Genomic DNA, 23,006 nt, shown 5'->3' with positions numbered 1-23,006 from the left:
AAGAAATCTCTCTTGGCCCACAGATGCCTTGACCCCAGAAAGAAAAGAACCCTTACACAGGCAACAATTTCTACATTGTCTCCTATATGACCAGAATGGGGTGGAGCCACAGAATTTGATACCCCCTAGCTAACGTCAAGGGACCAATTAGTATATTCACAGTTAATTTAATGGGATCCTGACTAACATCATTAAGGGCACAGTAGGCAATAAATGATTATAAAGAACCTTGTGAAATTCCCTAGGTATCTATTCCTGGTCTACCTCCCTTATCTAATACTATCTGTGGAGGCACAGATGACCTGGAAATGGAAATTGTGTAACTAATAATTTCTAATTGAAAGAAATCTAACTTAAGTCTGTGTACACTGTTCATTGCATGTTATATCTTAGTTCACACCTGGGGAATCTAGTTAGTGCTAACCTCTTTGGAACTCTGACACTCAGTCATTAAGTTTCACAACACCTACTATGCTAAGTGAAATAGTATTTTAAAAATTCAGTTGAGGGACAATACTTTTTCCTAGGGGAATTTTGCAACTTCTTGAGAGATGACTCAGAGTACCAAATGGAGTGAGGTTGTTGTTAAAATGCAGATTCTTGACCACTCCCCAGACCTACTAAATCAAACCTTTGAGGGCTAGAGCCCAGGGACCTTAAGTTTTAACAAGTTCCCCAGGGGATTCTTATGTACACTAAAGTTTGATAACTTCTGCCCTAGGGTATCACCGATACAAAGCTAAAAATCACTTGTTACTACCAAATGTTATAAAATGTTCTACTTCTAGCATAACTTTGACTGGCTATAGAAAACCAGTACTTGTTAGTACTAGAAAAATTCCAGCCACAATTTGACTTTTCATATTTAGGTGCATGATTCAGCATATAGTATAGATGCAATACAGCACTGCTACAGAAATCTGAGCACCCAGTACAAGGCTGCAGTAACAGGCTCTCTTTCCCACTCCCTGCACACAACTGGTACCAGAATTGTTACCTCCCCAAATTAATCGCTGTCTTTCTCTTTCATTATCATGTTCTCTCATATTCCTAAAAGTGAGGATAATGTTAATTTTAGGTAACTCAAAACCTAGTGCACTTTTCCCTTATCAGTATTTTGCCATTTATTTTTCTTTTATTGTTCTTTTCAGTGTATTTACTGATCAACTAGCACAAAAACTTGTCCCTATGGTTGCAAATTTCTTCAACCTCCTAACAAATATTCTGCTTTTAAATAATATTCTTAAGTTCATCTTAAGATGAAGTTCTTGAGAACTGACAAAATGACCCCCCAAAAATGAGAAGGCATGAAATTGGCTTCAGCATTCCAAGAGAAAAGCCATGTCCTCATGGTATGTGAGGTTATCCCTTAGGCACCTGAGAATTCTTTCACCAAATCCAAAATGTAACAAGACCTTGGGCAGAGAATTTTTTTGCCTTTTGGAGAATATCAGAAGTCTAAAAGCTTATGTAATTATTAAAGAATTGGTAATGCAAGAACTTTTTTACAGAAGTTTCCATGCCTGTTTGTTTTTCAGGAAGAACTAACAGCTGGTTCAAACACTTGATGAAAACATTTATCTATCTAACTGAGCTCATACATACTCTGGAAACTGGAAGGTACCTGTTAAAAAATAAAAAGTTCAATTGCTGAGGCACCAGAAATCAAACCTCTTTCATAAAATTCTCTCAATCAGACATCATTCAGCCTGGCTCTATTAATGTCACTTCTCAAAAGGCAGAAATCTTAAATGGGATGAATCATGACAGCTGGTTTCTACCAACCGCCACTACACCAGACAGGAAGCTGGCTGTCAATGGGGGTTAGGGTGTCCAGGCAGCTCAGGCTGGGTGGCGGGTTTGTAAGAGGAGGGGAAGCCCATCAGAACTTCTGTAGATGAGCAGCATAGAAAATGGTTCTTTTTAAAAATTTTGCAGTTTGATGGTGATGCAGAGATTGCTATAATTGAATACCATAGTCCACAGCTTTTTCTCTATCTAGGAAAGGGATATAAGAAGTATGACCACAGCCCACGCTGAATTTATAATGAATATGTAAACTGAATGAAGATAGTAGGAATAATCTATTTGTTTGGAAGAAAATTGAAAAGGAATTTGACTAGTGTGCTGCAGAGAACTTGTTTCTGCCAGAGATGGTTGAAAGCTAATTCTACTATAAAGCTATGATAAGGACATTGTGTGGTATTTAGCAAAAGGATAGACACATAGATCAATAAAGAATAGAGAGTCCAGAAATACAACCATATCATAAATACTATGATCAATTAATTTTGACATAGATGCAAAAGCAGTTCAATAGAGAAAAGATCATCCACTTTGTACAAATCTATACGCAAAAAAAAAAAGGACCTAGACATATACCTCACATCTTACACAAAGATTAACTCAAAATGAGCTACAGACTTCAGTGTAAATGTAAAACTATAACACATTAGGGAAAATAGATGCAAAAAATTTTGTGACTTTTAGCTAGGCAGAGTTCTTAGATATAACACCAAAAGCACTATCCATAAAAAACTTATAAACTGGACTTCATCAAAATTAAAAAAAAAAAAATTTTGCCCTATAAAGACACATTTTGCTTTGCATAAGACACTTTTTTTAAAGTTTATTTATTTATTTTGAGAGAGAAAATGCTTATACATGAGCGGGGAAGGGGCAAAGAGGGAGGGAAAGAGAATCCCAAGCAGGCTTCGCGCTGTCAGTGCAGAGCCCTACACAGGGCTCGAACTCACAAACTGTGAGATCATGACCTGAGCAGAAATCCAGAGTCAGATGCTTAACTGACTGAGCCACCCAGGTCCCCCTGCTTAAGATGCTTTAAAAGAATTTAAAATATGCCACAGACTGGAGCAAAACATTTGCAAATCACCTATCTGCCAAAGAACTTATATCCAGATTATATAAAGAATCTTCAGACCTCAACAATATGAAAACAAACAACCCAATTTTAAAAATGGACTAAATATTTGAAAAGACAATTCAGCAAAGAAGATATGAGGATGGTAAATAAGCACATGAAAAGATGCTCTACATCATTAGTCATTAGGGGAATTCAAGTTAAACCACGACATGATACTAATATGGACCCTGTAGAATGACTAAAATTAAAACCAAAAGACTAACAATACCAAATGCTGGTTAGTATGCAGAGAAACCTGAACTCAAATGCAAAACAGTACTGCCACTTTGGAAAACAGTTTGGCAGTTTCTTAAAAGGTAAATATACACTTACTATATGCAGTTAATTCCACTCTTAGGTATTTGCCCAAGAGAAGAAAGACTTATGTTGACATAAAAATCATTTGTGAATGTTTATAGTGGCTCTATTCCAAATCACCAAAAACTGAATACGATGCAAATAAATGTTCTTCAACTAGTGGCTAAAAACTGTGGAACATGCATACAATGAAATAGTGATCAGTAAATAAAAAGGAACAAAGTACAGATACATGCAACAACATGGATAAATCTCAAATGTATTATGCTAAGTGCAAAAAGTTACACTGAAATGGCTACATCTGTATGAGTCCATTCATACAACATTCTAGAGAAGCAAAACCATAGGGATAGAGAACACATCAGTGGTTGTCACAAGAGTCAAGAAGAAAAGTCTGACTACAAAGGAACAGCACGAGGGAGTTTTCTGGGGGTGACAGAACTGCCCTGCTTGTGAAATGTATAAAAAAAAGTAAATTTTACCATATGTAAATTAAAAATAAATTTTAAAGAGTTTATTCTGAACTAACACTTGAATACTTTACAGTAAACTTTCAGAGATATCTGTCATTGTAAACCAAAAAAAAAAAAAAACCCTCAAATTTTCTATTTTTAAAGTAAGTTTACAATGGCATGTTTCTTTTTTGGCAAATATTAAAAAATAACATCTATCTGTTGAAACCTATATGTGTTTTTTTTTGTTGTTGTTTTTTTTAAAAAAAAATTTTTAACGTTTATTTATTTTTGAGACAGAGAGAGACAGAGCATGAACGGGGGAGAGACAGAGAGAGAGGTAGACACAGAATCGGAAGCAGGCTCCAGGCTCTGAGCCATCAGCCCAGAGCCCGACGCGGGGCTCGAACTCACGGACCGCGAGATTGTGACCCGAGCTGAAGTCGGATGCTTAACCGACTGAGCCACCCAGGCACCCTGAAACCTATATGTTTAGAGTGAGTATGTAAAACAAAAAAGGTTAATTTTTTAAATTTTTTTAAATATTTATTTATTTTTGAGAGAGAGACAGAGAGAGACAGAGAACAAGCAGGGGAGGAACAGAGAGAGAGAGACACAGAATCCGAAACAGGCTCCAGGCTCCAAGCTGTCAGCACAGAGCCCAACGCAGGGCTCGAACTCACAAACTGTGAGATCATGACCTGAGCCGAAGCCAGATGCTCAACTGACTGAGCCACCCAGGCACACCCAAAAAAGGTTAATTTTTAAATCACAAAATAAAAACCTTTTTTTAAAGGTTCAGGAACCTAAAAATGAAGCAAAGATACTGACCAAGTGAAAATTACATAGGACAGACCTCTTCTTCCATGTACAATTTGTCAACATTTAACAAAGTTACATCATGCTGCTTAGCTTTCTATACTATTGAAGTTTGATACAATCCACTGACTGTAGTACCAGTATTTTCACCAGGAGTCAGAGTTATAACAAATCATTAACATTCTGGACAGTTGTTGTTTTTAAGAAATGTGAATATCCCTGTTAGAGGCTAAAACTCTTTGGCAGGTAAATCATATCATACCTTATACCTTTTACATTTTTTAATGTTGGCTCAATTGAGAAATCCTGAAGATAAATCACAATTCAAATACCCAGCATATTTAAATCACCTAAATCATTTTACACATAAGAGAAGTGATTTATTCAAGGTAAAGATTAGAAGGACAGAATCAAAAACAGAGAGCAACTTATTAATTTTAATGGCCTTGCTTTCAAGATCACAAACACAAAACAAAAACATTTCTGTTAATAAGTTATCATTAAAATAATTTGCTCCGACAACTTAAAGGGGGCATTATCACTTTAAGTACAAGGTACACCCAACGAAATTTATTCAGTAAGTATGCGGCTACTACCAACAGCAATGACCTCTTACTAAATTCTTTTTGCAAATTATCACTTCAGCTTCACACTGTCATTATTCGACTGATAGTACTCTATTTCACCTTCCAAATGATATATACAGCCACCTCTGATCATTGGTCGCCCTGCTTATTCTCTCCCCAGTCATCTCATGTTCCCTGTACATTTCAGATCAATGTGCCTTCAGGCTACCCCATTACTGCCTACAACACTTACTTTCTGTCATAATATATCTAATGGATAAAGTGTCCAAGGTCAACACATTCCCATGGGTGTACCCTAAATAAGCGCAATGCCTGAGAAGCACCTGTTAATTTCCTACCCTCTTTTTTTTTCCCACTCCAAAATACATTTGAATGTAAATGACTGAGAATGATGGTACTACTGGGAAAATCTTGGAAATATATACAGGGATACATACATATCGTAGGTATTAAATTCTCCTGTAACAGTGGCCCACCATGGCCATGGTTCTCAGTGTGAAAGAGGTGTACAGCCCTTATAGTAGGTGTAGTTTGGGTACACTCCCCTGTTCTTTTTCTTCTCCTCCTCTTCTTTTCTCAAAACTTCCCTCCGAAGACTTGTCCAGTTCTATGACTCTTACTATTATTTCAGTGGGACTGACTCCGAGGCCTAAGGCCCACAATTCCAAATGTCTGAACATTTTCACTCATATATTGTACCACCACCTCTAACCTAAATCAGCTCCCCCTTCTGATTTCCTTATTTGTTTTCAAATCAATACTATCTTCTAGCAAACAAACTTGAAGCTACTACTTATTTTTGGTTCCTCATGCTCACTCACCTCTCATGCCCAAATAAAGCTGTCAAATCAGTCAACTCTGCTTTCAGAAAGTCTTTCATATCCTTCTTCTCTTCTTTGTTCCCATTATCAATATCCTAGCATAGGCCTCATTACCTTTTGCCTTTCTAATTTAGCTTCCTTTTTCCAGTATTCCCCCATTCCAATTCATTAATCATACTGCTATCATCTGGATAGACCTAACCTATGGATTAGAGTATATCACTATCTGGTCAGAAGATGCCAATGGTTCTGCACTGCTCACAGATAAAAGTCCATAGTACTTAATTCAATAATGAAAACTCTCGGGGCGCCTGGGTGGCGCAGTCGGTTAAGCGTCCGACTTCAGCCAGGTCATGATCTCGCGGTCCGTGAGTTCGAGCCCCGCGTCGGGCTCTGGGCTGATGGCTCAGAGCCTGGAGCCTGTTTCCGATTCTGTGTCTCCCTCTCTCTCTGCCCCTCCCCCGTTCATGCTCTGTCTCTCTCTGTCCCAAAAATAAATAAATGTTGAAAAAAAAAATTAAAAAAAAAAATAATGAAAACTCTCTTCACAATCTGTCATCAACACATCTTTCTATCTGCATCTGTCACAACGGCTTTCATATGCCCTGTATATCAGTTAAACCAGATTACAGTCTTTCACCAAAACACCTTGTGATAGCAAACCAGTATTCTTAAGATCCCTAAATTCGGAATGTTTCAGGGGCACCTGGGTGGTTCAGTTGGTTAAGCATCTGACTTCAGCTCCGGTCATGATCTCACGGTTTGTCAGTTCGAGCCCCACAATGGGCTCTGTGCTGACAGCCCAGAGCCTGGAACTTGCTTCAGATTCTGTGTCTCCCTCTCTCTCTGTCCCTTGCCTGCTCACACTCTGTCTCTGTCTCTCAACAATAAATAAATGTTAAAAGAAAAAAAAAATTAAAAAGAAAACAGGGCCAGTATCTTTAAAAAAAAAAAAAAAAAAAAGAAAGAAAAAAGGAATGTTTCAATAATCTCATTATCACAGCTACAAATCTCTGATGTTCCAAAGCTAACTTTTCCATGAAGCTTTTCCCAACACCCAACACCAACACCTAAGCTGAATATGTTCTAGCAATCCAGAACTTCCTATACCACTGAATTAGTGCCTTTATGGTACTTCTCATCTAATAACACTCATCTTCATACTTTGCCCTGCTTTGTTTCTAATTTTGTAAATATTTTATCCTGTAAGGGTCATGTTGACTCTTAAATTTCCAAAATCCAAAGCAATGGCAAAAGCTCCCAAAATAGTAGGCCATAACAGATCAAAAGATCGAAGATGATAAATATGATACTTGATTAAAAACAAAATGGAATCAAGGCAGCTGCAATTCTAATTCTTTAAGTAGAAACAAAAAGACTTCTGAATTTATATGTGTGATATATTTATTCTGTGCTTTTCACCATAACATGTTCTAGAAACCAGGTCATAAAGTATCATTTTCCCATGGGAACAGTGATATTATTGGGGATTGTGCTTTTCAACAAAGACTCATTATCAAATAAATCATAGATAGGAGCAACATTCAATAAAAACAAAGATACAACTACTGTAAACCTTTATAATTTAAAATTATAATATGAGCATTTTCAAATGGGTGTCCACATACTATGCATATTTATTATACTGAGGTTCTAATATATCACAAATTATCTATGCTGAACAAAAAAATAGAATTAGTTTTCATAAATCTCAGTAAAGTCAATATGCTAATTATAATGAACCTAAGATGAATTGATCACTTTATTTGCCATCTTACTATTTAATATGATATTTGATGTTTGTGTGTGGGGGGGTAGGTGACTCAAACGACTAGTTTTACTTTTTTTTTTTTTAATATATGAAATTTATTGTCAAATTGGTTTCCATACAACACCCAGTGCTCATCCCAAAAGATGCCCTCTTCAACTTAGTTTTACTTTCAAGACCAACAACAAAACCAACAGTGTCTCTGAGTCTCAGGTACCTCAAAGGTAAAATGAATATATAAAACAATGGCTACCTCACAGAATAGGGAGAAAATTCAAAAACACAATGGAACTTTGTTGTTTTTAAGCTGTAAAGTTCCATCAAGAATAAGCTATTAGAGAAGGGCCTGACTGGCTCAGTTGGTGGAGCATATGACTCTTGATGTCAGGGTTGTGAGTTTGAGTTTTGGGTGTAGACATTACTTAAAATCAAACTCTTAAAAAAATAAGCTATTATTAATTATCAATATTGTTCTTCATGTTGATGGCATCTGGCTCACTATTAGCATGTTTAAAAGTGAAAAGGTGAAGAGGTGTTTTGTCTCCTCTAGTCTTCCTACTTTCTCAGTTTATTCAGATATACATTTGTGTTCCTTTTTAGTACAATACAACATGGAAACAATAAGAATTGTGAGGTCACTCTATCACCCTTCCCCTTTTCAGAACTTACTTGACACCTTTCAGGGCATCTTGAATTGCATTGAAAAGCCATAAAAACAACTCTTATGTGCAAGAAAGGGACACTTTGGTCACTATAGTGTGCAATTCTATGGACAGGACTTGTTTCTCAATCAGTATGGGAGGGGAGAACTTTCCTCGTGTGCAGGAGAATTAACTCTGAGACTTTTGCTTCCAAAGAACATACAGCTTCCTTGAGACTGCTTTTCAAGTAGGAGAAGGCAAGCAACAAAGAGGGAAAGCAGGTCAAAGAAGTATTAGTGAATACCGATCATCGCCCTCTCAGAGTTTTGTCTTTGGTATGTCTGGAAGATTGAGTGACAGCTCTGCCCACCTAGCCTTCTCTACTCAGCTCCACCAAGAAGAAGGGATCTGAACTGGAGGGGAGGATAAAAGTGTGGTGAGGAGTACTTTCTTCACTCCCACATCACAACTTTTGAGAAGAACCCTACTGTCCTAAGAGAAGGAAAAGACTTTAGAGACTAAGAGAGTGTAGAGGTAGAAGTCTAGAGTTTAAATAGCTTCCCCCGGGATGAGGAAGGGCAAAGGCTGCCAATTCCAGGAAGACTATACCCCAAGTCCCCTTTCAGCTCCTCTAGAAAGACCACACCTGGAGAAGGTTAGACTTGGTCCCCCAAAGTTGCCAGTCTCAGCAAGGTTCCCAGATGCGCATACCTTCCAGAAAATCAAATGGACCATCATCATATATATTTTGTGTCAAGCAGCAGTTAGAGTTTCAGTCTCCCTTTCTATAATTTCCATCAGTGCCACCGTCAACCCAACTGCCAAATAAATACATAATCTAAGTAAAACCAGTATGTTTGCTACATAAGCCCAGTTTCAATTCAGGTCATCTGGTTCCTTCCATCTAGATCATACCCAATAAACCTTTCCTGAAGGGAAATTTTTGAGCTTCTCATGAATTACATCAGCAGTGATAGACATAGACCAGATAGTCTTCCCCATATATTCTGGGACCTTTGTAACACCTGTGGATTTATTGTTCTACCACACAGTGAGATGGGGGGGGGGGGTGCTTAGAGCCAGATTTAGCAATGATGATGATGATGATAAGCAACACAATGTGACATTTCTTACACTTAAAAGGAGTGGAGTAGAAAATAATCACACATGATATAATAATTGTTTAGCTTAAAATCTGTGTTTAGGCAACAAATATTTATGTCTCTCCTGTAGGTATTTCACTTTCTCCATGAATATTTAGTGAATTTCTTTTAAAACCATAGAGCTCCTACTTCACTTATGTCTAAGGATAGGAAGAGACTTTTTGCACAGAATTAGGGAAGTCCTTGAAAGGAGAGCAGTGTAATGGTAAAAGGTCAAACATAATGGGGACATGAGGCATCAAGGAGACAGAATTCCAGGGGCGCCTGGGTGGCGCAGTCGGTTAAGCGTCCGACTTCAGCCAGGTCACGATCTCGCGATCCGTGAGTTCGAGCCCCGCGTCAGGCTCTGGGCTGATGGCTCAGAGCCTGGAGCCTGTTTCCGATTCTGTGTCTCCCTCTCTCTCTGCCCCTCCCCCGTTCATGCTCTGTCCCTCTCTGTCCCAAAAATAAATAAAAAAAAAAAAAACGTCAAAAAAAAAAAAAAAAAAAAAAAAGGAGAGAGACTTCCAAGGGGAAGAAGTTCCACCTGGAAATTCTTCTTCCAGAGAGCTCCTCTGCTGTAATTCTAGAAGGTTATGTGTGCTCTTTTCCTAACAGGAGCCCATGCATTATATTAAGACATTAGTAGGAATTGTTTTATAGGTACCTTAAAGAAACACTCACAAAACTACCAAGACAGGTATAAGAAAGAATGGCCTTGTGCACTGGAAATCATTAAAGCAAAGGTTGAAAACCAGAAAGCTGTGGGTTACCTGAGGCCCAAAGAGTTTTTTTAAATATTCACAAAATGTTTATGGAAAATTTCAGGTAGGTGCCAACAAGTAGAAATCAGAAAGCTCACATAAAAATCTGAGATTTTCAAGTTTTCTTTAAAAACTGGACAACACTGGGCCCCTTCATGTTCACCCTACAAAAATCAGCTGGACTAGGAAACTGCTAAACTCTTTCAACACCCCTAGCTCACCACAGTCCAGCACCTTCAGTCCCTGTGGCACTGTCTGGTCCACTTCATTTATCTTGTGAACCTAATAACACCTGAAGGCATCTGAACTGGTGATCTCAGCTCCAATAGAGAAGTAAGAAATGGTCATTAAATACATGGCAATCAGGAAAGAGGCATGGCCTGGCATTTCAAGACGAGCAAAGACTTTGATGTTCACAGTCCTATTTTCATTTTGAAAAAAAAAATTTTTTTTAATGTTTATCTTTGAGATAGAAAGTGACAGAGTGTGAGCAGGCAAGAGGTAGAGAGAGAGGGAGTCACAGAATCCAAAGCAGGCTCCAGGCTCCAGGCTCTGAGCTGTCAGCACAGAACCCAACGAGGGGCTCAAACTCATGAATTGCAAGATCATGACCTGAGCCAAAGTCAGAAACTTAACCGACTGAGCCACCCAGGCACCCTGACCTTTTTCCATTTTGTACGCTAAATATAACAAATGAAGCAGGCCTTATATCAGTTTACTTCTTTTTGCCTTTTCTTTGCACTAAATTATCATATAATATTTATTTCTTCTCAGTTATTAATTCCAAAGAGGTACGTAGTGTATTTTTTTTTTAATGTTTATTTATTTTTGACAGAGAGAGAGACAGACCATGAGCAGGGGAGGGGCAGAGAGAGAGGGAGACACAGAATCTGAAACAGGCTCCAGGCTCTGAGCTGTCAGCACAGAGCCTGATGTGGGGCTCGAACTCACAGACCGTGAGATCATGACCTGAGTGGAAGTCGGAGGCTCAACCGATTGAGCCACCCAGGCACCCCAAAGAGCTACTTAGTGTATATAGTGACTAGAAAAGCCAATTCAGACCTACCTTTCCAGGTTTTAATAGGGTGCTTTTTAATAAACAAAATCTCAGTTTCCTCACTCATAATATGAATGTGTTCAACTAGAATTACCATTAAGATAATTTTTAGTTGGTCTCTCCCCATCTATACCAGGTCTTCTTTTTTTTTTTTTTTTTTTTTTTAATTTTTTTTTTTTCAACGTTTATTTATTTTTGGGACAGAGAGAGACAGAGCATGAACGGGGGAGAGGCAGAGAGAGAGGGAGACACAGAATCGGAAACAGCTCCAGGCTCTGAGCCATCAGCCCAGAGCCCGACGCGGGGCTCGAACTCACGGACCGCGAGATCGTGACCTGGCTGAAGTCGGACGCTTAACCGACTGCGCCACCCAGGCGCCCCTATACCAGGTCTTCTTAACTAGAATCTACTCAGCCCTATAGAGAGATTCAAGTTCCACTGACTCCAGACTTCTTTCTTTGAATTTTTGAGCTGGTCACCACCACCACCACCCAAATTAGCATTTAGTAATTCTCAATTGCTTTGCTTTGAGTGCATTGGTCCATTTGCCAGATTTAGAGACAAAATTCCTTTAAATAAAAGACTATGCAGTTTAATTTTTAAATCCTCGACAGCATTTTACACTTAATTGGCATTCAATAATTATTTGCTAATTATTTACTCTGAATGATACAGAAAATATCTATAAACTGGAAAACTTCCCAAAGAGCAACTTTTATCAGAGTCCTCCTCCCCAAAACCAATTACCCTTATCAGCTTGCCCATCTGATTCAGGTAAGCATAATGGTACTACACAATGAAGAGACACAGTACTAGATTACTGTATTACTTTGTACATGGTTATTGCTTCCTTCCTTATTTGAAAAGCTCAAAAGGGGAAAAATATAAACAAACAATAATTCACTAATAATAAGTGATAACATATTCCTAATATCTTAATAATAAGATATTACACAGTGAAATAATATGTTACCTACTAAATCGGGTATGAGAAAAATATTCCTACTGCAACAGAGGAAAAAAAAATCAGTTACTGGTAAGGTGCCTTAGGTCAGACATTTGAAAACTACAGTGAAAATCACCCTTGATCTTCCACCACCTTCTGTGTGTCATAAGAAGTTCTGAGTAACAAGAGGCCAAGATGACATGTGGGCAGGGATTTACCCACTTTCACCAGAAAAGTATTGAGACACAGGTTCTCCTTGTTCTGGTCAAATCTCTCCCCCTCATTCACCACCCCCCCCCAGATAATTAAGGTTTTAGATTTAGATATGTGGTCAGTCCTTCCCTATTAAACTAAAGTAAACATAAGAAAAGAATAATTCAAATACGAAATTATTTTCGGTGATTGCCTTAATTTCTCTATTCAATGAATTTAAGATAATTTACACTTTAGTAAACTGAGTTAATAAATGTTAATCATATCTTAACAGCTAGCAAATTCTAGTGGGTTGAAATTAAGTCAATTTTAAAAATGCTCTCCTGTGATGTAACCAACAGTTAATACAGATGTTTCCACTTAACCTATACTCTGTGGAAGGAGAATTAGTTCTGTAATTCATTTTACATACATTCAATTCTTGAAGGTCTGAATCAAAAGGCAATGTACCTGTAGGCTGGGGAAGGGATTAATTCAGGTGGGGGGTGGGGGGGTAGGGGGATGAATCATGAAAAACTCCCACTTGGATCTTTCGGGAAAATCACAGCCCTATCCAATTTAAAAGGGTGGAAAAACTGTTTAACTGCCTATCAATTTTTCTGGGGAATCCCTATAAAACACAATAAGGTTTTACAATCTGATGGAAACAACAACCGTTATCAATTTTTTTAAAGTAATTTTTTACACTGCCTTTTAACGGTTTGAATTCTTTCAATGGTTTGTTTTCATCTGGTGTTTCACATCACCCTGTTAATTCTTGCTCTCCGACAGGAAGCCTGTCAGTCTACCCAAACAGAGCCTGAAGAGGGCTCTGGATCAGGCTCTCTGCTTTAGCCACGCCTACACACGGAGCACCGCGAGGAACGGAAAAGTATGCCCAGCCTCCGCACACCCTCACACCACCAGCTCCTCTACTTAACCTCCAATTGCTTAAGCCCTAGCTAGGTTTTCCCACATCCCTGTGGAATAAAATGGGCAGAGTTCAAACAAAGCCGAAAAATGACAGCTGTAGATGTATCTTTTAATTTAGGTCAAGCCCAGGTCTAATTTAAATGGTCCTTTGAAAGGAGATACTCCAAATTCCATAAAAAGGCACAACCCTGTCCCTATGGCGACTTCCAGAGATACGGTATATGTTCCTCTGGGATAAGAACCCGGCATAAACTGGGAAAGAACTAGAAGTTCAATTTTCTATAGTATTGTGCCCACCACACCAAAGACACTTAAGTCTTTAGGCATGGTGTTGTAATTAAGGTGCTACATATATTCTAGCACAACTCCTAAAGCCTAGGGTCGATTCACTAATTTCAAGGTTAGGGTGAAATGAAGAAGGGCGTTCTCCTCAATTCCATCTGCTCAACGGCACTAAACTGAGTTTTGAGAAGATGCTTTCCAGTGACCCCGCCTACTTTGTTCTCCCTCACAGGCACACACCCAGCCCCACAAGTTTCCGCAACCGTCGGGGGACGAAGTCCTTACTTGGCCACACATTTGGGGTGGGGGTCTTCCTCTTCAAGGACCACTCGGGGAGGAAGAGAGTCCCCTCCTCCCCCGACTCTCCACTACCACCTCCTAAGGGGCGGGGCTCCGACTCTAGGTTACCAGGCCAGGCAAAGTGAATACCCAATTAACAAGGGATCCCCGAAGGCAGCCTGACCAATAGCGGCCGGCGAGCCAAGAGGTCCAAATGTGACGTCACATGTGATTAAATTGGCGCGTCACCTTGACGTCAGCCGCTCACCTCGGACGTCCCGTCCCGGGAGCAAAACTCCAGCGACTTTGGGCCCCGCCCCCGTGAGAGTGGAGGACGGCCAATGAAGGAGGTTCTGTGAGGAAGCAAGGCCAATGAGACGAGCCCGGGGCGGGGCACGGGCCGGAGGGTGGGGCGGGTGGCGGCGGTGGCAGCCGGAGGTCTGGCTGCGCGCAGTATATGACAGTACGTCAGCAGCGGGATGGCCGTAGCTGTGGCGGCGGCTGCAGAAGCCCTAGCAGCCGCGGCCGCAGTGGAGGCTAGAGCCCGAGCGGCGTCGGCGTCCGCACCCCTGGGAGTTTAAGATGGCGGCAGGGGGGGCGGCGGGCCTGCGGGAGGAGCAGCGTTATGGGCTGTCGTGCGGACGGCTGGGACAAGACAACATCACCGTACTGCATGTGAAGCTCACCGAGACGGCGATCCGGGCGCTCGAGACCTACCAGAGCCACAAGGTGAGCGGGTTGGCCGGCCAACCGGCAGGGCTGAGGAAGCGAGAGGGCGCCCGTCGCCTCCCGGTGGCGCCACCCTGGGCTCCGAGCAACCGGCGCGGGGCCGCGGAGCAGTGGCTCGCCTCAGCTGCCGTCAGCGTCCGCGGCGGCAGGCTGGGCAGGGCCGGGTAGGGTCGCTGACGCCGCCGTCCCGGGTCGGCCGAGAGCCGGAGCGTTGGGAGACGGGCAGGCGGGCGGCCCCTGGCGGCAGGGCCGAGGCAGCCGCAGCCTCGGCTCGGCTACGCGGCTGCTGCGGGACTTTCCGACGGCGCCCGCGGGTTTCCTGGCGTTTTCTGTCCCATTGAGGAAGGGAAGCACCAGAGAGACAAGGGAGATGACTACGCTGTCTGTGGCGGGGGAGGGGGAGCGGGTGCGGCGTACCAGTAACGAACTCCGAAGTACGGAGGGCATAAGCCGTCCGCGTTTGGGTGTTAACACAAAAACACCGCGGATCCGCAGAGACTCGGACACAGCAGCTCCGCATATGGAGATGGGACACACTTTGTACTCGCAAGGACTTGAGGACACAAACACACCCTGAGGGAGGGGGCACACCACGTAGTCCCAAAGGACGGGACACGACACCCCGCCTACGGGGGGTAAAGGGAAGTCACACCTTGCACTCCCAGGAACTCGGGGACACGGGCGCTTCGCCTTCCCAAAGAGGGACCAACGCCGTGTACGAGGGAGCCACACACACACAGCGCTCACCCAGGAACAAGACAAAGGTTCGCGGAGGCTCTTCGTACCCAAAAGACACGCTGGTGTCGGGTTGACTCCCGGCGATAGGAACGTGGATCGAGGGTGAGGGTGGGGGAAAGGTACATTGTACCCTGGGCAGAGACCCCTGTCTCGCTCCCCACACCGCGTTGGGTAGAGATACCCGTTAACACACGGAACTCGAGTACAGCTAAGGTTCACGTAGACGCACACACACCGCAATTGGGGAGTACAAACCAGAAACGAGTTTTGTTGTTAGGGCGGAGGGGGAAAAGTGGAAGAGAGACACGGAAAAGACGTGCCACAACCCAGGGTGCATAGTGAAGCCGTTTATGGGCATGCAGTACTGTGTGTGGATGTATAAAAGGAAGGATATACGACATGAGAGATGGATAACATTTAGTCTGAGGGGAGGGACAATCGGAGGGAAATGTAACCCACAGGGCATACTGACAAATAGCCCACTCCATACCAAGGAAACCTGCTTCAGTTAACTGAAACAGGCACAGAGGGCCAGAGTGATACCCGGACGCATATAGTTATTCAGATAAAAGTGGAGAACAGAATTAACATCTGTTGAGCTCCCACTAAATACATAGAAGGAATACACAGAAGGAATTTGGAAAGCAGAGCTTTTGGAAGCAAAACTGCAAGGGAGGTGTGAACCCTGTGGTTCAGTGGGAGCTTGTGAAGCTGGGCAAGGGGACACTCATCTTCAGAGAAGCCCCCTACACATGGGTGCATGCAGGGGGAAGCACACAGTTGTGAACAGCTTGGGAAGTACATGAACTCTTGGTAGTATAGGTGTGAACAGTAGAGACTCACAGAGGTGAGCTTGCTCAGGAAGGCACTGACAGAACTGAGTGGTTACATGGATGTACACTTCAGGGCCCATGTGTTACCCACCAGAGAAGTGTGTATGGTGAAAAACACTCAGACTGAGGAGGGGAGGGAAGGGTGCATGTAGGGGGCGGGGGGCCGGGGGGGGGGACCTTTCTACACACTGTGAAATCCTAGGGAAAAAGAGTCTCATTTGTGGCTGGGAAGATAGTTGCAGCCAGTAATAGGAATGCAAGGAGATATAAGAAATACAAAACTGCATATGTCAATAACTGCTTCCAGACTGGTATACCTGTAAGGAAAGACCAGCAACTAGCATGGAGTAGGAGGCCCATATGGGGGGAAGCCAGATAGGCAAGCAGAGGGACAGAGGCAGACAATGGAGAGAAACTCAGCCCTGCAAGATGGAGAGATAAGCTTGCCAGTTCCAAAGGGAGGGTGTGGGAAGGAACGGCACTGGAAAGAAGGTAGGTCAGGGGTGTAAAGAGAAAAACACATAGGCTGAAGAGGAAGAAGCCAGCAGGAGAAGGCCAACTTCCAGTCAAAAAAAAGACTGACACATAGAGGGTAGGGAGATTCATCTATGAGGACAGTAGGCCACCATCCACCTTGGGGGAACAATAGGGAAATTGTACAGTTGATTACAGCAAGATTGACAGACTCTGTACACTTGGTAGGGAAGAGGTGGATGAGGAGAGCCACACCGGGAAAGGATAGTGCTCAGCAATGTGAGGTGCCAGAGGCTTCCAGTGTTCAATGATCTGCATGACTGCTGGGGCCCAGGAAGGGAGTGTTTTTTCTACCTTCATTTCTGCCTCGTACACCTTAGTGTTCATATGCATGGGATTAAGGTTGGAGTCCTTTGACTCCAGAAACCTTCACATTTATATACCAGTGTCTTCCAAGAAACAGGAAATCAAAAATTCTCTCGGGACCCACCACTTAGTTCTTGATTTTTTTTTTTTTCTTTTTACTTTTTATAGTCAAAGGTATGGAAGTCAATTACTTTTTCTGCTGCTAACTACTTCAGTTGCCATTTACTATTGCTCTCTTTTTTCCATCTCTGTGCATGCAGATTAATGGGTCTGATCAATATGTACAGGAGCAGAGAAGGGAGAAGGAGAACACTTTTTCAAGTCCTTTCACTTTTCTGAGGTTAGGGCCAGGCAGATTGAGTTAGTCCTGGTAATCCTTTTCTCCTGAAGGGCTGGTGGTGGAAGCAGTGGCAAGGAGAGGGGGAAGAAATAAACTGACTTGGCCTTTGCAATTGGACACTGCCTTGTTTCTGACTTAACCAGCTTCTGTCCGACGCCTCACTGTCATTTCACCTACAAATACTTTGTAAGGGGCTTGGAAAAGCAGGAATCGGGGTAAGAATGTTAATCCCAGATGGTTGAAAAGTGGGAAGAGACTGAAGATAAAGAAATGAGGGACCCTTCAGGTGACTACACTGTTGGTACTTACTGCAGGATCCTCTGGTGTGTTCAGCCAGGTCTCCTACAAATGTGTTCTCATGACCTTCCTCCATGCTAGGCCAGACCAGGGCTCCCCCATCAGGGAGTTGCTGGCAGTAGGCATCTGGCTGGACTTTTATCTAACAGTAGGAGGATAAATTACTTGGTCTTTATACCTTACATCCATATCAGAAGTGGGGCTCATGACTCGAAATTGTAGCAGCTGTTTCGAAATATGTTGACACTTGTTGGCTAAGTGGGAAGTTGTTTCTGGTGATCAAGCCAATTCCTTCTGGGGGGAAAATTGCTTTCATTTTCATATAAAACTGTGCCCACCATTTTTGTGCTCAGATAGGAGGATGCTCAGTGCTTGACAAGTGGCCTCCAAGTGGCTTTGGCCTGTGCAAGGTTATGACTATTAGTCCTCCTCTTCTAATGACTTTCCAAGAGCCAGAAATTTCAACAATTTCCCAAATTAAGCATCAGAAAGTTATTTTTATCCAAATTATTTTGCACACTAGATTTACTCTTATAAATTAAACCACTTGACCTAAGACTTCAGGGAAGTAAATTCATGGATTTTAGTAAACTATGATTTAAGCAGAATACAGAAGTTCTTTAGATATAATTGAATTGGATAAGTATACGAAATTGTTAGGGTGCATGCAAACAGTCTTCGATTGGGAACAATTCCTCACTGTTTCAAAAGACAATCAAATGTAATTGACTATCATTACTCAAGTTTTCTATTTTTAGAGAAATGAAAAATGCTAACTTGAGAATCTTTCAAAATAGGGACTGGAGTCGGGGAGAGAGACACTGAATCTAGCGATGGGAGTTTTAGTTGGAGTAAATATCTCCTAGAAGTTGTTTTCCACTAAGTGTGAAACAGTTTCGAAATGATTGTTTATTTAAAAATGTTAAAAAGAAAGAAAATTTAGGCATACTAATACAGATATCTAGTATATATTGCAAAGGTACTTTTTTTTAACTGTAGATTGTTTTAAGTGAGAGGAAAGTTACTAAATAAAGTCACATATTACCACTTTATAATCATTCTAAATTGATGTTTCTGATTACATGGTTTGTGTAAGCACTACATATTTTAAGTGGACATATATTATTGTAATTACATATTTCTCCAAAATGTATCCTAAAACTGCATTTAGAATTAAAATCCCAAATTTTAAATATATTTTATCTAATTCAGTAATGTGTAGCTGTCATATGCTGACATTTATAGTAACAAAAATCTTATCAAAATATTCTTATCAGATTCTGTCATTGCTGAGCCTGTCAGTTTATTTTTTAAAAATGTTTATTCAAAATTTCAAAGATGGTGGCTCAAATAATATCATCATGTTTACCTAACTATTACATAAAAAGTCTTGCATAGATGTTTTTGGGGGCAAGGGTTCTTCATGCTTTGTGCTTAAAGATAAGAAAGCAGAAGTGTTTGAGAAGGATTCTGTTAGCACAGTCTCTTGTCAACTCTAATTATTGGCTTTAAAAGAATTTTCCTTCTTTGGTAAGTGTCTTCTAGGAAAATGATAGTGTTTTGAAAATGTGTACAAATACACTTACATTTAATTTTGCATGAGGAACTCAGTCTCTCTCAGTATTACCAGATATTATTATTGCCAGTCAAAGCATAAAGTCTAATTCAAATCTCCAAAGTTACTGTCCTTCACAATTGCTTCCTTTAGATCAAGCATTACTTGATCTTTTAAAATCACTAATTCTATAGGTCATGAGGTAGGTGATTTTCTCTCCTAGCCTATCTTTCTACCAGGTGAAATTTTTAGCATTTGATTCATTGTGATTTAAGGCACAGAAAAAACTCATACCTTCTTCCTTATTCATTTTTCATCCTGTCCTCAAACAGTTTTGAGTATGTGTGTATGTATTCAGTAATCTTCCTTATAAATATAGAAGACGCTGTTCTTAAAGCACTGCTCAAGCATCCAGAACTGCCAGCACAAACTGCCACTGCCATTGGACATGTTTATTAACTAAAACAAAGAGGTTTGCATTATCAGATTCCTCTTCTTGCACTTTTATGTGTAGCCAGATTTTATTTTAAGACGTTAATCTGGACACCTGGGTGGCTCAGTAAATTAAGCGTCCGACTTCAGTTCAAGTCATGATCTCACAGTTTCTGAGTTTCCAGTCCCTCATTGGGCTCTGACAGCTCACAGCTTGGAGCCTGCTTTACATTCTGTGTCTGCCTCTCTCCTTGCCCCTCCCCTACTCACACTCTTGTCTCTCTCAAAAAAAAAAAAAAAAAAAAGAAGAAGAAAAAGAAAACCTTAAAAAAAAAAGTTAAGGGCTGGGTGGCTCAGTTGGCTAAGCTTCCAACTTCTGCTCAGGTCAGGATCTCACAGTTCGTGAGTTTGAGCCAGCATCTGGCTCTGTGCTGATAGCTCAGAGACTGGAGCCTGATTTAGATTCTGTGTCTCCCTCTCTCTCTGTACTTCCCCCCCACCCCCCACCCCACCCCCACACGCGCGCGTGCGCGCTCTCTTAAAAAAAAAAGTTAATCTTACTTTTAACTTAGACCCATCTTCAGGATAAACTTGATTTTAAAGTGCTTTTTATCCAGTAAAGTCAAATTTGTACCTCATGTTCCGGTGTGTAAAACATTTATTCAAATGATCAGGTACTCAGTGCAAAGAAGGGTGCTCTTCCCTGTGGAAAGCAGTAGCCAGATTGCCTAAAATGATAGACAGGGAACTTTGGCACCAGAATTGGGAGGAGAAAGAAAGAACATATGTGAAGGATTGGAACATGTTCAAGAAAAGAGTTTAAAAGGAAAGGGGTGTAGAATTCTTGGAATGATTTACAGGAAAGCTTATGGAAGACAATCACCAGATCCAGCCTTTCCATTTGTTCCATTTGCACTTCTAAAAAAACTATGAAAGCTATGCTCATAATGCTTACTAGGTAATTTGTGATTAAATCAGGAAAATTAGAATTTCAGCCTAACCCATGCTAGGTCATTTTTAACAATTTGCAGTGACCACAGAGAGGCTCAGGAGCCTGGCACTGGTGTCCAGTCAATGTATTTGCCCACTTGGGCCAAATGTATTTAGAGTATTTGAGAAGATGTTCCTAAAATGTGATGATATGGGCATTTCTGCATTTACAATCAACTAAGTTTTAGAATAAAGAAAACAGTGTGTATATAACCCCACATTTGACTCTCTTGCTTACCTCAGATCCATACTACATTTTCCATGACTTAATGCAAAAATGTAGAAAAGCAGGTCTGGAGTACAATATAGTAAATTAATGGCTGTATCTCCACAGCCAAGTTGAAGCTGAAAAAAAAAGATATAACTCAGGTCAAATTTACCAAGGAGAGTTGCTCTTTCTTTTCTTTTGCTCCCTCCCTTCCTTCCAATTTATCTACCCATCTATAATTTCTGTCATGGCATTATGGCCCTTGAGAGCCATGTGAAACCTGTAGGAAAAACTGGTTTAAGAGCCTCCACAATACTTTGCCAGCAAAGGCCAAACTAGCATTTCCATGGCTGGCAGTTTAATATAGGACATAAAAAGAGAGAATCTTACTAATTAGGCTATATGCTCCTTAAAGATTCATGAGTCCTATTAAGCACCTTGAATTGAACTCTACAGTCAGAGCATTTGACTACCAGTTATATAGTAACCAGATTGTTAGACAAATGGCCTAAGTTTTTCTTATTGATGATCTTACATATTATTGGTCTAAAAAACATCCTCAGGTCTTAAAGGATTTTAGCAAGGCAGGGACTAGATGGGGGACCATATCTCTAGCAGAGGGAATGACACAGGCAAAGAAAGGACAGCAGTAGAAAAGCTAGGGTAGGGTGTGAGAGTCCCAAGGAATACTGTGTTCCACTTAACCCGAAGTTAATATAGGAGAAAAATATAGTTGGATTTAAGAGAGGAAAGGGAGATTGGAGCAGGTTAAATTTTATTCTGTCAACACTAACGAGACACTGAGTCGAAATCTAAAGTGTTTTGAAGGTGTGTTTTAGGATTATTCTGTCCTCAGTGTTACATGATGAATATAAAATGAATCAGGAAGGAAATAGACAAATTAGGAGAAATTATGTGGTCCAGGCGAGAGATGATTGGAGTCTAAAGTAGGATGCTTGTGGGAGACATTAGAGATGAATTGAATCTATAGACTTTTAACATATTTTAAAGAAATAGGATTGAATTGAGATTTCTAGCCATCATCACCAGAGGTATTCTTAGTAGAAAAAGGAGAAATCAGAAGCAGTTGGGAGAGTGGGTTGGGCACAGGGGCCATAAATATGATGAGTACCATTTTAGTGAACATTCATTCAGTCTCTTGTTTGTTGACCAAGAGGCTTAGATTTGATTAGGTGTTTTATATTTGAGAAGTATATTTGGGGGTGTGAGGCTAGACTAGAACAATGCCATATTGTTTATATGTCTCCTATAAACATTTGACTCTGACATTTGAATGGAAATTTGGATGACAATAGGATTAGTGATATTCGGGAGGAAGGTGAAAGTATTAATTGGAAGAAATTTTGGTTTTGAGAAGGGATTTTTTGTTTATAATTTTGTATTTATATTTTGTTTGCATTTCCTTTATTTAATAACCTTCTCTATTCATTGCACTTAGACAATTATCAAGCACAGATAATATGAAAATAGAATTTGATTATAACCTGAAGATCAGACCTTCTCTGGTTTCTGTCCTTAGTGATTATTGAAACATTAAGAAACTGTGTATAAAGTACCTGGATTTACTTTTCAATCATCATTTTGAAATGATTCTGAAGGCCTTGAGTCAGTGTCTTCACTTCTTCCAGATTGTCTCCATTTCTGTTTTGGTGCTTTGATGCTCTTCTTTTCTGTTGTTGTTGTCATTGTGGAAAAACAAAACAAAAAATAATCCATACTACATAAAGCTTTCCTTATACCTACACATTGTAATGGATTAGGTATGGGTGCTTAGTTCATGGTTCATGGAGGTAATCTTGTCTAGAGGACGTTTCCCCTTAACAGTGAGCTTATTCAAAGGTGGAAACCAGGCTTAAACTTTTGATAAGATTCACTGAGATACTTCAGGATCTAGATAGGCTTATCTGGAAAGTTAAGTGTTAGCATATTTAAAAAAACTTTTTTAATGTTTATTTTTGTTTTTGAGAGAGAGAGATACAGAGTACAAGCAGGGGAGGGGCAGAGAGAGAGGGAGACACAGAATCCAAAGCAGGCTCCAGGCTCTGAGCTGTCAGCACAGAGCCAGATTGGGGCTCGAACTCACAAACCATGAGATCATG

General features: G+C 40.8%; 1 protein-coding gene and 1 long non-coding RNA gene across 3 annotated transcripts in view; one reads left to right on the top strand and one right to left on the bottom strand.

The window, feature by feature from the left end:
* Window positions 1-14,094, bottom strand: part of LOC123608596 — a 78,880-nt gene extending 64,786 nt beyond the window's left edge. Inside the window, exon 1 of one of the 2 annotated variants that reach the window (XR_006717327.1) lies at window positions 13,931-14,094. This is a non-coding gene — a long non-coding RNA (uncharacterized LOC123608596). The remainder of the gene's footprint in view (window positions 1-13,930) is intronic. The other variant, XR_006717325.1, reaches the window with a different exon arrangement.
* A 225-nt stretch (window positions 14,095-14,319) lies between these two features.
* The window catches only part of ELL2 (elongation factor for RNA polymerase II 2), a 73,139-nt gene continuing 64,452 nt past the window's right edge, over window positions 14,320-23,006 (top strand). Inside the window, exon 1 of the mRNA XM_045498702.1 lies at window positions 14,320-14,653. Coding sequence (XP_045354658.1) covers window positions 14,507-14,653 — 147 coding nt within the window. The 5' untranslated portion in view covers window positions 14,320-14,506. The remainder of the gene's footprint in view (window positions 14,654-23,006) is intronic.

Source organism: Leopardus geoffroyi, chromosome A1 (assembly GCF_018350155.1).
Source record: "Leopardus geoffroyi isolate Oge1 chromosome A1, O.geoffroyi_Oge1_pat1.0, whole genome shotgun sequence".
Lineage (NCBI taxonomy): Eukaryota > Metazoa > Chordata > Mammalia > Carnivora > Felidae > Leopardus > Leopardus geoffroyi.
The sequence above is the reverse complement of the archived record's forward strand: the minus strand, read 5'-3'. Positions and strand labels throughout refer to the sequence as shown.